General features: G+C 32.7%; 1 protein-coding gene across 1 annotated transcript; it reads right to left on the bottom strand.

The window, feature by feature from the left end:
• Positions 1-5,205: 5,205 nt before the first annotated feature.
• LOC148581630 (uncharacterized) lies at positions 5,206-8,361 on the bottom strand. Its single transcript, XM_088492969.1, has 4 exons — positions 7,756-8,361; positions 7,388-7,511; positions 5,383-5,479; positions 5,206-5,308 (listed from the first exon to the last, which is right to left on the bottom strand). The coding sequence occupies exons 1-4, from the start codon at positions 8,359-8,361 to the stop codon at positions 5,206-5,208; spliced, it is 930 nt and encodes a 309-aa protein (XP_088349095.1).
• Between the last annotated feature and the right edge of the window lie 9,480 nt (positions 8,362-17,841).

The raw sequence follows: 17,841 nt of genomic DNA on the forward strand, positions 1-17,841 counted from the left end.
TTTATTGCAAAAGTTTAAAATATTTTTGTAACAAAAAGGTGTTTTTGTTGCAAATGCTTAAATATTTTATAACAGAAAATTGTTTTGTCACAAAAGTTCAATATGTTTTATAACGAAAAGTTTTGTCGCAAAAGTTCAATATGTTTTATAATGAAAATGTGTCTTGTTGCAAAAGTTTAACATGTTTTACATTGGTAAGAGTTCATGAGTAATTCTCCTAATAATAAAGTATTGTGCATAATTTGAAATTTAAAAATTAAGTGATTGAAAAATAAGATGAAACTGAAATTTGAATTTCTTATTTTTTGTTAAATTTTTTAAACTATCCCCTTCTTCTAAAACTTAATCTTAATCTCCTAGTTTCACTAACACACACGAAATAAAGAGAACGAAGACAAATAAACAAGAGAAAAAAGGCAAGGACTGAAGAAGAGAATAAGAGAAAAAAAAGAGTAGTTTAAGGAGAGAAAGAGAAAAATATTCATAAAGAGAGTCATCTAAGTTATTCAAGATTTATTTTATTTATTCATCATTTTATTTTTTATAAATTATTATAGGTAATTAAATTAATTTTTTATAATTTGAATTTAAATCAATTAGAACTCTTATATAATTTTTATAATTAGACATTTTACATATGTAAAATTTTAATTTGAAAAATAATAAAAATTAAATATTTTAATTTGAATAATTAAAAATTTGTAGTTAATTTTATAAACTAAAAACATATTATTAAATTATTTTTTATTTTAAATTAAAATAATTAATTAATACTAATTTATAAATTAATAAATAAATATTTTATATATTCTTAAAATAATTTTATTATAACTCATTTAATTTTAAATTACTACTTTACTCTATGATTTTATTAAAATCTTTTATGCTATACTTTTTATTTTTCTTTTTTAATCCTAATCCTAATTTTCAAATTAAATATATATACCTTATCCTCACTTACTTACCCACTCATGCACAAAGAGAAAGAAAAGAAAGAACATAGTAGAAGAGAGATCGGAGAGGGATCAAGGAGAAGAAGAAAGGAAGGAGGAGAGAACGACGTCGGACAAGGAAGGAACCGCCGCCACACCTCTCTCTCTCTCTCTCTCTCTCTCTCTCTCTCTCTCTCTCTCTCTCTCTCTCTCTCTCTCTCCCCCCGACACACACTCACTTCCTCTCCTCACTATGCAACGGATGAAGCTTCCTCCCTCTTCTCGTCGATGCTTCTCGCCTCAACGCGCCGTCGTGACTCTACTCCTCGCATTGCCATTGCTGACAGTTTATTAGCATGGCAACAACTTCTCCGCTCCGTCCCTACTCTCTGTGCTAGCTTCAAACTAAAACCCTAAGTCTTCTAACTCATCTCACTCTCAAACTCTCAGAGAATGTCTCTCCCTAAATTTGGCCCTTGTTCGTTGTTCTTTTGCCTCTGTTTTGCTGTGCTTCCACTGCCGTTTCGTCGTGCTTCCACTACCGTTTTATTGTGCTCAGCCTCTATTCTATCACATGTTTGAGCCTCTGTTCAGTCTATGTTTTGCCGATGTTCAACCGCACTTCAACTGTTGTTCAGCCATCTCCATTGCTTTTTGAAGTTCCACCTTCTCTCTCTTTTATTGAATTTTAGAACATATGAAAGTCTCTGGTTATTTTAAGTTTTCTAAATTTTTGGTGTTTTTGGTTGTTACTTCTTTAGAATTTTCTTTTTGAATTTGTTTTTGGTTATGATTTTGGTTCTAAGTATTTGGTTTCAATTTTTTGGGTATATTTTTGTAGTTTGGTAAGTGGGATTTTTTTTAATTTTTTTGTTCAGATGTTGTATTTTTTTATTTAATTATTCAATGTCGTGTTTAATGTTTTTGCTAATTGTTGTTGTTTGTTCTTGATGATTCTAATTGTTGATGTTTGTTCAATGCTATTTTTGTTATTGTTCTTGATTGTCGTTATTCTTTTATAGTGTTGTTTGTTTGCTGTATTGCTATTTTTCATGCTGTTTTTGCATTCTTATGCTTTGTGCAGCTTAATTTTTTGTATTCTCTATGCTGTGTTTTAATTATTTAATTAAAAAACTGCTCCTAACAAAGTTGAAAGAGATGTTTGAGAGTAATAAATGAATCACCATTTGAGAGTATGTGATTCAACAAAAGAGTTCAAGGTTCTTGAATATTGCTCTTTTCTTTTGAATTTGATGATTAATAACAAATTTTAATATTTGTCTTTGATATTTGGATATTTGATTTTGTGTTAGAAGTTGTGAAATTTTAATAGTTGTCTTTGATATTTCGATATTTGGATATTTCAAACACCATACTGTGAGTGTTGTCATTGGTGCCGATTGGAGGAGCTACTGCTGCTGATGCCATCATCCTTGATTGGGCAATCTTTTTTTCACCTTCAAGTATAGTGTTTGAAATGTTGTTATAGTAGGAAACTAGAGATTATTTGTGGTTAAATTAGATTATAAAAATGTTGTTGATTTATACTTGACTATAATTAGTTATTGGTATTATATATTTATGATGACTATTGATATTGGATAGTATTGAAAGTTGAGAATAATTCTTAAATATATTTGATAAACAAAGTACTTAATTAAATTAAGTTCTAATAGAAATTAAACTAACTTATCTACATATTTTTAACCTTGAATAAGGTCTAGTGTATATATATATATATATATATATATTGTTTTGCATGAAAAACTCAGTATGAGGAAGAAGTTGGCTAGATTTGGCATTATTTTGGAAGAGTTTTCAAATTGTGTTTTGTGTGGAGAGGTTACAAAATGGTCCACCGTCTTTTTGTTTTAGGGAAAAACTACTAAAAGTATCCATGAAATTTACGAATACTGACAAAAGTACCCATAAACAAAGAAAATTAACGATGTACCCATGAAAGATAGGTTAAGTACGACAAAAGTATCCAAACCCTAATTTTTTGTTGATTTTTAATAAAATTTCTAAACTACCTCACCTTAACCCCATTCTACTGTCACTCCTTCTCTTCTCACTTCTTCCTCTTTCTTCACTTATCCTTCTCTCAAAAACCCTCACGGAGTCATAGAACTCTCCTCCTACCTCCTTATTGTCGTCCGCCACCCACCTACCCCGTCACCGCCAATCTCCTCCCCTCTTATTGTTTCCCCTCTCACTTTTAAGATGACTACAACACCTTCGTTGTGCGCCTGTGACCCAACCTGAGGAGAACATCTCCATGGTACGCCTGTCTCAACCAAGGAGAATATCGTCGTGGCGGCCTGACCCAGTCGAGGAGAATGCTATTGTCGCGCGCCTAAAAAGAGAGAAGGGTCGTGGTGCTGTTGCATGCAGAAAGAGGTGGTGGAGAAGAAAGGGAGGCGGCAATGCTGATGGAGGTTCTGCCTTCGATGATGTTACAGCCGGTGAAAAAAAAGTATTTCTTTTTTTAAAACATTTTTTATTTTATTTTATTTTTCTTCTTTTCCAAAATTGATTTAGTTACTACTAGAAAGATACTTTTTCTGATTTTTTTTATATCTGCTTCTATTTTTTACGAAGGCTGAGATTAATTTATAGAAGATCCGGTTGATGGCTACTTCTACTTCTAATTTTTGCTAAAGTAAATTTCAAATTGGATGAATGAATTTGTTGGTTTTTTATGGTTGATGGTTGTTTCTGCTTCTAGTTTTTCTAAAGTGAATTGAAATTGGATGAATGGATTTGAAAATTTTTATGTTTTGGGTATATTTTAGTGTTTGATTGATTTAGTTTGGGTATGAGTTGTAAACTTATGACTGAACTGGTTGAGGTCCGATCCTCCACCATTACCACCACTACCACAACTATTGATTTCAACCTGGTCTGTTATAGGAGTAGTTTCAAACTCCATGACAATGATTTTAAAGGTGCAGGTTGGGTTATGGAAGGTTGAAAAAGTGAGTTGAGTTTGAAGGTGGGGTAGTTTGGGAATTTTATTAAAAAATTAACAAAAAATTAGGGTTTTGATACTTTTGTCTTACGGAACCCATCTTTCATGGGTACATCGTTAATTTCCTTAGTTTATGGGTATTTTTGTTAGCATTTGTAAACTTCATGGGTACTTTTGGTAGTTTTCCTTTCTTTAGATGCAAAATATCATGGGAGAGAAATTTGGTGTGGATATAGTTAGGAAATGCTTTGTCATGTTTTGAAATATGGCTAGAACTAAAAATGCCAAACAAAGTAAAAGAGGTATGGTGCTTTGTCTTTATGCTATAATTTGGTGTTGTAGAATGCTAAAAATAGAGTTATATTTAAAAGAAGTAGATTAAATTTGGATAAGATGCAAGGAGAAATAATGAGTATAAAATTTGGTTTCTTTTGGTTATTTTGCTGGTTCTTGTTCTTGTGTGTTTTGACATGAACCTCACTTTCTTTGTATGGAACTTTGTGAGTGTAAAAGCATAAAAAATAGGTTAAGTATATTTGTGATTGAATGATAATTAATTAGCCCGAATTTATATATTGAATTATCAATTCTTAATAATTTACATCCTTGATTGGTTGGTTTTAAACTTTGAGAATAAATTCTCACAGAAATAGTTACTTTTAATTTATAGGGTTCTATCTTAATTTTTCGGATTAAGTACGATTTTGGTTCTTAAGGTATAGGCCAAAAATTTCTTTCGTCTCCAACATTTTTTTGGATACAAAATCATCCCTAAGGTTCAACGTAGTCTTGAAATCGTCCTTTACTCTCTAAGGCTGCCCAAAACCAACTTTAGCCACACATCAAACCTTCAATTATGCTTTCTTTGAGTTTTTCACGATGAGGAGAAATTACATGACCACTTGTACTAAAAGCATATTCAAAAGCAACAGTGAATACCGGAATGACATATATATCCTTGGATATTTTTGCAAGAACTTTAAATTTCATTTGGTTGTTCTTCCACCATTTCAAAACATTAAAGTTAGGATTATTTGGAGGATGAATTTTTCCCTCAAGATAATGATCAAACTCAACATTCACACATGAATCCTTTGTCATTTTTCTTCTTTTAAGATACACCATATAATCATCATCCCTAAATAGGCTTATATTTCCACTCTCATCAACTTCTTTTGTACCAACATATGACACATCAGAACTCATTTTTTGATTGTATTCATTAACCAACTCATTACACAATTGATGAATTCTGTCAACTTGCTTGGAATATTTTGTTGGATCTGGATATATTTTTTCAAATTAAAACTCAAACCCAACCATCTTGTACCTAGGATCTAAAACAGCAGCAACACCCATATTGCCATGAATCTCATCCCAATACTTCTCAAATTTCTTCTTTATGCTAGATGCCATATTAGCAATTAAAGAATTACTAGAAAATTGCCATTCATCCAATGAGATTTCTATTTTACAAACCAGATTAAAGTAAGATTGGCAGTCAAAAATTTAGAACCAGAAAACAGTTGAGTAACATCATAAAACAACTTCAATCCATCACATATTTCCTTGAATGCTAAAAAATTAACAATTTAAAAATTTTAAATTATCAAAAATATGTGCAAAACCTCTTGATACGTCTATATAATAGTTATTTTTGAACAAGCGAGCTCAACACAGTAGAGTGGAGTGACAGTAGAACAAAGTCACAAAAACCAACACCCAATGTAAAATATATTAATAGCTATCCCCAATGTTATCTCCAGCATTACCATCAACAACAGAAGGGAACCATACTACTCCACACTCTATAATTGGTCAATGATATGTGAAAAACTTCTTCAACACATGCTTCCTTGTTATGAAAGATCCGCCCGTTCCTTTCTAGTCAGACATTCCAAATAACTACAAAGAAACATATAAGCCACTTGTTACACTCCTCTTTTCTATTAACGATACCTGTCCAACTCTCAAAATGTTCTTTCAGCGATCCCAAAATAGACTACAACCTCCCAAAATCAGAGAGCCATGCACACCACACCTGTCAAGTAAACCCACAGTCAAGAAACAAGTGGTGAATATGTTCGACATCTTTTTTACACAATGCACATATGTTATCACCCTGAGTAATGATTCTCAACCTATACATTCGTTCTTTAGTATTCACTCTTCCTATCAAAGTAAACCAAATAAATAACTCCACTCGTGGTAGAACCAAATCTTTCCATATGGTTCTAGTGAAGCTATAGTTGGTAACATCCTCTAGAAGTGTTTCTGACTATACCACCTGCACAGAAGAGTTAGTAGAGAAAATACCTTCTTTGTCAAACTTCTACACAAGTCTATCTTGCCTTTCATTAGCTAACTTTACAAGCCTTAAAGTCTCATATAACTGGTCCACTAATTCCAACTTCCATTGGTATAAATGTTGCCACCACTGAAAGTTCTAAATCCACTCTAACCCAACCCAAAACTCACAATACCCTGTGACCGATCCTCTTTGGTTTGAAACAGATAAGAGCCTTGAAAAACGTTTTTTAATAACCCACTTTGTAACCACACATCTTCCTAGAAGTGAGTTCTTCTTCTATCATCCACCTCCATAGACAACCTAGCAATTATCTTGTTTCTCACATTATGATCCTTGAACTGCAGCAGACAAATATCCTTCCATGGACCCTCTCTATTAGGCAATGTCTGATTTGATAACATCACATTGGGGTTCAAACTATAATATATAAGAGCATACAACATTTTTTTATAATGGACACTCCTCTTTTGAAAAATGCCACCTCCACTTGAATATGAGTGTTGTTTTCCTAACTACGGCATCACCCACCCCCAACCCACCCAAATTTTTTGGAGCCTGAATCACATCCCACTTAACTAGTGCCATACCATTCCTACCTTCCTCTTTATGAACTTTTTTTGCAACAAAATCAACTTTTCTGCCACTGTCTTCGACATCTTATATAGGCTCAAATAGTACACCGGCAAACTATTTAACATAGATTTAATAAAGACCAACTTACTAGCTTTATTGAGCACTTTTGCTTTCTACAAGCTAACCTTCTCCTCCAATTTATCAATTATTGGCTTTCAAGTCCTGACCAACCTTGGGTTCGTTCCTAGGGATATACCAAGATATTTCACTGGAAGGTTAGCCTCCTTACATCCCAATAATTTACATATGTTAAAAATCCACTGTTGTTCACAATTGGTTGGGATCAAACTAGATTTATCGAAGTTGATACTTAACCTCGACATCATCTCAAAACACCTTAGCAACCTTGCATAATTTCTGATGGTCTCCTCCTCCGTAGGCAAAACAATATAGTGTCGTCTACAAATTAGAGATGTAACAACTCTATATTATCCTTGCTAATCAACAAAGGCGAAATACATCTGTTTTTGACTGCCTCACCCACCATCCTATGTAGAATATCAACAACAAAGACAAACAAAAATGGAGACAGTGAATCACCTTGTCTCAACTCCTTTTCCATCTTAAAAGGTTTTGATGGTGAGTTATTTATCAGAATCGACATAGAAGTTATACCAACACACTCCTTCACCCACTCCCTCCACCTCCAATCAAAGCCCATCTTCTATAACACAATATCCACACAACTTTACTTTATTCTATCAAAAGCCTTCTGAAAGTAATTTAATGATCGGTGCTTTCTTCTTTATCAGCTTAAGCCATTGCACTATTTCACACGCAATAAGAGCTCCATCATGTATTTTCTGACCTTTCACAAATGCGCTCTGAGTCTCTCCTACTAGACCTGGCATCACTTATCTCATCCTTCTGACCATCACTTTATAGATTACTTTGTAGACGCAACCTACCATGCTAATCGGCCAAAAGTCCTTAATCTCCTTGGCTCCAACGAACTTAGGTGCTAGGGCCACCCACATAATATTTGAATCAGAAGGTAACCTTAATGACCGAAAGAAATCCAGCACAACTACCGTGAACTCTGCACCAATCTCATCCCAACACTTTTTAATAAAATTCATGTTATACCCATCACTACATGGAGCCTTAGATGATTCACAATCCAAAAACGCCTCTCTAACCTCCTCCATCATGGACATTCTCTCCAATGCTGCAGACTCTTCTTCATCTATTTGATTTACCAACCCATCCCTAAATCCCACAACCAGCAATCTCTCCTGATGATACAAATCCTTATAAAACTCTCTGATAGCAATCTTGATCCGAGCTTGATTTCTTATCAACCTTCTATTAATTACCAACATATCAATTCTATTGTTTCTCCTTCTTGCCAAGTTATGAAAATACCTAGTATTTTTATCCATTTCCTTTGCATGCCTGGATCGCAACATTTGTTTCCAGTGCATTTCTTTTCTCATATACCATTTCTCACACAAAATTACTAGCACCTTTCTTCTATCCTCCATTGTACTATCATGAACCTCAATGCTAGCCATATAATCTATCTTTTTAATCTCATCTTCAAAGCACTGAATCTTCTTGTCTAAGTCACCAAAATTATCCTTATGCCATCTCCCCAAAGAAACTGTTAAACCCTTCAACTTATCTATGAACTACACCTGAATAAGATTTTTCCATTCCTCCCTGACCTTTCTTAGAAAACCCTCATGTGTAAATCAAGAATCTAAGCTCCGAAAAGGTAGGGGTCCACCTCTCAACTTAGAGTCCTAAATTCTTACTGGGTAATGATTTGACAAACTTCTCGAACGACCTTTTAGTCGAATTGCCGGGAACTCCCCAATACTTTCCACACTCAACAGAACTCTATTAATACGACTAGAAGACCGTGAACCATGTAAATTTTCGATCATTCAACGGCAAGTCTATTAACCGCATATCTTGGATCCAAGTCTTAAAATCTTCTGCCGACACTGTTATCCTGTCTGTCCTTTCCTCTCTTCTACCTGTGTCACCTCATTAAAGCCACCCATGTAACATATCAGAACCTGACATAAGCCAGTTATATAGCTCAATTTCTCCTATACAACAAGTTTCTCTACTCTAATATGAGCACCATATACCAGACAAAAAGTACAATTGAACTCATTTTTTAATAGAACTCCTTCAACATATAACCATCTTTTCCCTTTATAACAATTATTCATTCTAAACAGCATATCATCCTACATTAACAATAGACCCTCGGATGTACCTTCCAAACCTACATACTCCTACCTTACAGCATCACTCCCCTAAATACGTACTACATCAAAGTTAGTCACAACTTGCATCTTAGATTCAATCAATCCTAACATTCAATTTTTGCTTCTTTTTTAGGTCCTTCACCATACTCAATTTTCTAATACCGTGTAATCCCCTAACATTCCAAGAACTAAAAATTATTTTAAAATTTTACTACACACCTTTTTATGGTTTTTGGGTCTGCATCTTCATGCTTTTTCTTTCTGCTTTGCTAGCCTCTTTTTTTTTTAGCCAATTCTTCATTCTGTGCTTAGAGAATTGCCATGATATCATCCTTTTCGTTGTACTGCACCGCTCCTAACTCAACAGCCAATTCCCATGTCCTTTTGTTTTGAAGCATCTTCTCCTCTCGTTCCAATGTCTTATCATCTTTGATTTCCTGTTTTCCAACCCCAATATCCACGCCAACTCCAGTTTTAACATTACCATCATTAAGCCCCTCATCATCCGAGTTCATATGGTCTTCAACAAGAACTTCTTCTCCATCTTCAACGGACCCAAACCGATAGGTCGCTTTCCCTTTCCCGGCCATTGAACAGCTCACCTCCTCATCCCATCGGACCCACCGTTCTTGGAAGAACGGAACCCCTCCGTCGCCAGCGAAACTAAGTAACCAAGCGTGGTCTCACTCTCCATAGGAAAGCGCATCATCAACCGTTGCTCACGCTTAACGTCCACGACAACAGACCCGACGATGCCGTCGCCACCATACTCTCGTTGTTGATCGCTAGAAAGTCGGTCTTCTTTGCTGCGCAAAATTGGCGTGCCGGCACTTCCACCATTCTCCCCTTTGTTCTCGCCATGGAAAGCAACGCAGGAACCATGTGTTGGAGTGGATCTAACCCGACCCGGAAGGTCCAACTCAAGGCCGCAGCCTCTATCTGTAACACCCTAACTATCAAAATGTCACGCTTCCAGCTGCGCCACTCTGATAGCTTGGGTATTACGACGACTCTTATAATATTTAATACTACAATATGAGCCTGTTTAAAACTTAAACTAAATCTTTCAAAAACATACGTTCATACTTACAATATAAATTACAATACTCACAGGAATCTCATATATATGTAATATATATATATATATAAACTTGCAAAGCTGAAGGCGAGGAAAACATAAATACTAAAACAATACAGAAATATCGTCTAACAGAAAAGAATTAAGCTCTTCCGAACTTCATCGTTCGTAACCTGAAAAGAAAAGTCCTGTAGGAGAGTGAAAACATCATCCTCGAAAGGGTCCTCACTATAGGATTGCAGAATTACTATAATAGGATACGCGAGATAAAGTCGTTACAGTGATTAATAACTGCCTTATGCATCTTTTCAAAAGCAAAGGCTTACTATACAAAATATTTGAAATCTTTTCTAAAAGAGGAAACTGTTCATTTCTTAAAAATTCAAAAGCCATTCAAAAGGTTTATCCATGCTGAACCAAATTAGTTTTTCATACTTTTCTAAACCAGAAACATCAACCAGACATGGCCTTCGGCCCACCTCATGATCAACCACGGCCCAAGACCAAAACAACCCAAACAACAATCAATCACCACAGTCCAACAGAGTCTCAGTCGCAAACACAAATAGGAAAGTTCAAGCACAAACAAATAGTTACTGCAAGTAGAACAATTAGCAGTTAATCACAAGTAATCACAAAGGCAAACCAAGTACATTATGCACATCCAAACAATGTCACATAGATGCATATGATGAATGCCTGTCCTAGCGGATGATGATATCATTTGTCGGTTATAAAGCCAACCCGACAAGTCCTGGTAGCTAACCATTAGACTGTCTCTCTATCGTGCATCCCCAACTCGAGTTATTCACAATTATAATTATAATTCACATCCAACACCCTCACTGGTGTATATTCACGGGGCCGAGCTCATCTGGAACTTTCACAGTGTCCAGCCACACTTACGACATAGGGTCAGCAGAGTATCGAGTCTCAACCTGGAGCACGTGGTGGCTAGCCACTGCTTCTACCCAGGAAAACTCGTATCTCAGATAATTGGAAGTGCAACAATAACTTTATCAATTCAATAACCATTCATATTCATACTCAGCCATCCGGCTCATAACATATTCCACAACCAGCCATGATTCATTATCATATACAGCCATTCCGGCTCATAACATATTCCACAAACAGTCATAATTCATTATCATATACAGCCATTCTGGCTCATAGCATAACAACACTTCCACCATCCAACATCATCAAACATACAATAATCATTTTAGCCACAAATCACTTTTCTCAAAGAACTTTTAATTTCTTTGAAAATCAATTTCAATTCATCCCAGTCTTAACTTAAAAAATCCGCATTCCCAAATCACTTCTAGCTTATAAGCCATCTTTCTCAAAAGAAATTTCTTCTTTCAAAACAATCCACATTTCTACAACACCCTTCTAAAACTTCCAAACAATTCAGCAACTAGGCCAAATTAAAAATCTCTTTTGAAAGATCCAAAAATCAGTCATCCCAAAACGAAATTTGGTAATAGAAATTTCTCAGCAGAGTCTCAAGACTTTAGAGAAGGACAACCTATCTCAATTTCTTAAAAATTCATTGAAATTCTTAAAATCATAGATCCTTGGTTTAAGCAAATAAAAAAAGAGTTGATTATAAAACCAGATCATATATAGTCACAAGTCCCAACCCAATCCAAAGTCAATTCAATTGAAATGGAACCGATTCATTTAAATTAAAATCACTTTCAGGTTCCTCCTTAAAACCAATTCTCTAACTTCTTCCAAAATGTCACAAACGCAATTATTCAGTCAAAGTCCAATTTCCTTTAAAATCACTAAAGGCTCCTCTGAACGAAATCTTTAAATCTAACCAAAAGCAAAAGTCCTTTTTATATTAAAATCAATATTAGAACATAATACTTTCCTTCAGTGATTCAAATGGTAAAATAATTCATTTCTAAATAAATCGAACTCAAGACATAATGTTTACTTAAATAAATTAAGCACGAAAACATAAATATTATTTTAATAAATCAAATAATATAATTTCTCAAATCCAAACCTTTCTAAATAACTTTTCAAACAAAGTCTAGGATTTTTATAGAAATTTCGGCAGCACCTCACTTAAAACTTGGACTTTGTCACCCGGTTCGGGTCCCAACTAAACCATTCCATAATCATTTTCAACGGTCCAAAATCCAAAATCAGTTCAAAAGCAAGCTAAATCCAACAGTCACCTCATTTTCATATCTCAAGGAAATCGTTTCAAGATCAAATTATTATCAACCGATTAAACTCATTTCTAAAACTTTAAAGAAACAGTTAAGCAACAATTCATTTATCAAAACCAAACAAGAATCTAATCAAAACATATAATCATATTCAACCAAAGTCGCCAAACAATACATAAGACTGGTACAATCACTAAAAGCATATAATTCTCACACCAGTATCCATTTATAACAATTCCAGATATAAAATAGCTTTTTAGAAAAGCCCTTACCTCAAAGTCGACCCGTTTAAAGTTAACGCGTCAAGAATCCTCTTTCTATTCCTAACCCGCGGCAGCAACCTCAGTGATTCTAGGCAATATCAATAACGACAATCAAGGTTCAGCAACGACGACTTATTTGACGCAAATTGGAATTAACGCAAAATGGATATTAAACAAAATTACAACATAATTGTCAATAAAGTACTGCGATAAAAAGAAATGGAACCGAATAGTCTCACCGCGAGAAACGAAGCAAGATGACACCGCATTGACTCTTATTTTAATCATACAATTTTCGAAACTCACCCTGAGATATTAACATCGCAAAATTCTCAATAATTTAAAATAGAATACCAACACCGAGAATTCAAAATAAAATACACTTACGATAACAGCAGAACGGACGAGCTGCAATCCCAAACTGACCCGGTAGTAGCTCTAGTAGCGGCCAGAAGCTCCGGTGGATCAACTATAATAACCACGCAACATCAAAAGCTTCTCGAAATCTAAAAGGACAGAAACCACAATTCAAACCCTTACCGGCAGAGCGTTCTCCGGCGGTAGAGGCAGCATTCTCCACTCTCATCCATAATCAACCATGATGGAGATGGAAGCTGGCAGTGACAGCAGTGGTTCCGACGGAGGCGACGCCGGCGACGCGAACAATGGCTGGGCGTGGTGGTTGGACCCTAGCAGTCACAAATCTGTTCCCAGTGGCCAGAGGTGCGGCAGCCATGGCATCAACGGCAGCGGGACTCTAATGATGGCAGAAACAACCCTCCTCCTCCTTACCCGTTCCGGTCTCCCTCTCTCCAGCGGCAACAAAGGCAATGGCAGATCCTTCACAGCGGCGGCGGCAAGCTCGCAACAACAGTGCCCCTGGCGGTCAGCTCTCTAGTGCGACTTCTCTCCTCTCGGACGCGTCACAGCGGCGACAACCGGCGTGGACACGGTGGCGACGAAGGCGCGGTGGCTCCAAGCCCGTGACCACCCTCACTCGCGAGCCAACCCCCATCTCGGTTCTGCTCTCCTTGGCGACGGCGCAAACGGCGCGGTGGTGGCGGCGAACTGGAGCGCGATTGGCGGCGAGCTGGACGTGGTGGCAGAGCACGGCTGGTCGGCGAGCTGCTCCCTCCCCGGTGCTCTTCCTCCCTCGGATCTCACGGATCTCCTATCTCCTTGTCTCTCTCCCCCTTTCAGCTTCTTTTTCTTTCTTACATTCGAAGGGGAAATTGTGTGTGTTTGCTGCACAGCAAAGACAGTGAAGAGGGGGGTTTGAGGCTGCGCAGCGTGAAGGGAGAATGGAGGGGAAGGGTATGACAAAATTAGGGTTAGGGGCAATTTAATAATTTTAATAAAATTAGGGTAATAGGGTAATTGAAACTAATTTTAATTCAACAAAGTTATCTATCAAGGAGGATATTATTAAATTATAGATTTATAAATTAATTTCAAGTAAAATACTCTAATTAAAAATATAGGATAATATAATTTTTTTTATTTCTAAAACTTAAAGTAATGAATTATAAAAATATCAATGATTTAAATTAAGTCATATAAAATTTTTATTATTTCATAAATACTAACTTTATAATTCAAATATAGAAAATAACTCAATAATTATAAAAGTAAGTAAAATTTTTATTTTAATTATCAAAACTTGATTTAATTATTCTTAATGAAATAATTTCTGAAAAGTAAAATATCTAATAATAAATAAATTTAAAATTAGCTCATAATAATATTCTTTAAAAATTCTAGATCTTACACCATCCACATGATATGGACTTCTGATTAGTGAGACAAGGCCAAAACTATTACCCTTCACAAAATTAGCATATATTATGTTATTAGGCCATAAAAGGATATATTTTTTTATTTGTATTTTTTGGCCTAGTGAACCCTTTATTCAGCCTATTATTCACATAATTCCAGATAATTGTTTTCTCAAATTCCCCATCATTAATCATATCATTATTTTTCATAAAATCTACACTCCCCTCCCAATCAGTATAAAACGTTACCTTTTGAGTTTGATTTTGAATTAAATTGTAATTACTCTATTCATTTAAAATAAACTCTGAAATTATCAATCTATCCTTACCCATTTCTTCCTTTTTTGATACCGTCATCACTAATTCTACCGCCAAATTTCTGTTAGCCACCGGTGCTATGGAGCTTGTATCGCTGGCAACCCACCTTCTCACATACTCTTGTAAGATACAATTTACCTACTTCTTCAAGCTTGCAATTTAATCCATAACTCTTATGGCCAATTTTTTTTATTAGAATATCGAATTTATTAGTATCTATTGTGATGTGGTTAAAAAATATATATTAATGGTTAAAAAAATATTGATATTAAAAAAATATATATTATAAAAAAAATTGTGAGCACAACCTATTGGCTTTTTGTCCCTACATAGATAAAGGCAAAGAACTGTGGGTCATTAACTTTTAAGAAACTGAAGCTTTGTTAGATGGTAGCTACTCATTCCATTTCATCAAATCCAATGGCAGCACCGAAAAGTTATTGATTAAGGAAGCCAAAAGTTGATAGTACTTTAATTAATAAGGATCAATAATTCACTTAGACACTACTATAATAAGCTGCAACTACTACCAAGTTAATTCAATTAAGTTAGTTGAAACATTTGTTACTATTTTTGAGTTTTGATATGTTTCTAAAATAAGAGACGCAAAACGAGTGTTGGTTTCGGCGGCTTTGCGGGTGGCTCCACGAACGAATTAATCTTTAACCCGTTGGTTGGGGAATATGTTTGAGTAAACTATATATATATATATATATATATATATAGGTGTCCGCGGATCGGATCGAATCGGATATGGCAAAAAATTTGATCCGATCCGCACAATTTTCATCGGATCGGATCGGATATGATATTCACACTTTTTAGTGTCGGATCCGATCCGCACAATTGCGGATCGGATCGGATATCGGATATCGAATATATCCGCATAATTAAACATTCTTTTTTTAATCATATTTTTATGTAAAAAAATTCGATATAGATATTTTTTCAATACTTTTAAATTATTTATTCCTAAAATATTTTTAATCAAACTCTCTCTAAATAACAAAAATAAAATAATACAATATATGAATAATAATTACTAAATAAAACATACAAACAAGTAAATATAATACCAAACATATATATATTATTTATTTTTTAATTATTATAGTGCAGATCTATGGATCCGCGGATCGGATACGCGGATGTAGAGTAGATATCCGTGATCCGATCCGCAAAGGGTGCGGATCGGATCCGATCCGATCAATTTGCGGATCGGATCGTATCCGCAATTTTCGGATCGGATGCAGATATTTACTGCGGATCTGCGGATATGATCCGATCCATGAACACCCCTATATATATATATATATATATATATATATATATATATATATATATAAGTGAATCTAAAATTTAAAAGATTGTACAAAATTTATGAAATATATAGATTTATCAATTTCAGTGATTTGCTTTTTTTTTTTAAGTAAATAATTTCAGCAATTATAATATATATATATATATATATATATATATATATATATATATATATATATATATATAACATGTTTAAAAGCATCTCCAATATTTAATATTAATTTTATTTTATTTTTGATTTCATAAAATACTATATAAATATTTATAAGATCATATATCATAAAATTTAATTTAAAATTTAATATAAAATTTGTTACTCCAATACTTAATCTCATTTTAATTTAAATTTTAAATTATTTTTAATTATTTTAAATATTTTTAATTAAATTATAAAATTTAACTAAAATAAAAATATAGAATTATAAAATTAATAATTATATACTATATTTAAAAGATATTATATACTAATAAAAATATATTTTAAACTATTACCTAATTAAGCATAACAACATTACAAAGAAACACATCACATATTAAAAAAATATTACACATGTAAAACATTACATAAATAAAATAATAATTTTAGAATTTTATAAATAATTTAAAAAAGAACTTATATTAAATTGATTTGAATCTATTTTTTTATTAATAAATTGATAAGAAGATAATAAAAAATAGAATAATAAAATATAGGAATACAACTGCGTACATCAAATTTATTTGAATAAATTTTGATTGAGTTTTTGTTACGACGTTACAATAAAATAACGTTACAATAATAATAGTAATAATATTCATTTAATGAGTTTAAACAAGTAGTAATATTTTATTCTTTTGTCTTTAAAATGATACGATATCTCCTTATTGATACCAATATTATTTCAAAAATAATATCTAAGGCAAAGTTTTAATTTTAAATCAATTTATTTATTGTACAGATAAAAAATATACCCAAAATGGATCCTATTAAAATTGCTTTGAGACACATTTATCAAATCTTTGATTTATTTTTTCAAAAAAATGTTGAAAATATATACAAACAAAATACATAAAAAAACTAATAAATAATTTATAACATAATTAAAATACTGTTAGAAGGTTAATTTTTTTTAGTCAACATCAACTAATTTTTTAAATTATTATATTTATCTTAAATTTTAAATTATTAATTATTAATTTAAATTCTCTTAAAAATAAAAGTTTTTAAATTAAAAAAAATAATAATGACTAAGTAAAAATCAATTTTTTTATCATTAACTATAAAAAATTAATTTTTAAATTCTTAATATTTTTACAAACACATAATTTTTTTTATATAAGTTCTCTTATTCTATTCTTTATGATATTTTATTTTTGTTTTGTAAGTTTTTTTATTTTGTATTTGGTTCTTTTAAAATTCATAAGTATAATTCTTATATATTATCTTTATTATTATAATTTTGTTACAATATGAATTATTGATTTACTAAAAAAATAAAATAAATAAAAAATTAATTATAACTAATAATAAAATCATAAATAATGAAAATTTATAATCCAAAAGAATATTAAATAAAAGAGTACTAACAGTACTAAAAAATTTATGAATAATATAATTTAATAAAGTATATTTTGATATTATTCATATATTATTTTTATTTTTGATATAAAATATATTTTGTCAATTTTATATATTATTTTTAATTTAATAAATAAATATTAATTTTTATTATAAAATTAATTAATAAATTTATTTAAATATCTAAAATAAATTATTATTTAAATTCATGTTTTTTAGTATTTTTATTTAAAAATTATTTTGAGCAATATAATTCAAATAATATTTA

This window comes from Arachis ipaensis, chromosome B10 (assembly GCF_059453495.1).
Source record: "Arachis ipaensis isolate K30076 ecotype BB chromosome B10, ASM5945349v1, whole genome shotgun sequence".
Classification (NCBI taxonomy): Eukaryota; Viridiplantae; Streptophyta; class Magnoliopsida; order Fabales; family Fabaceae; genus Arachis; species Arachis ipaensis.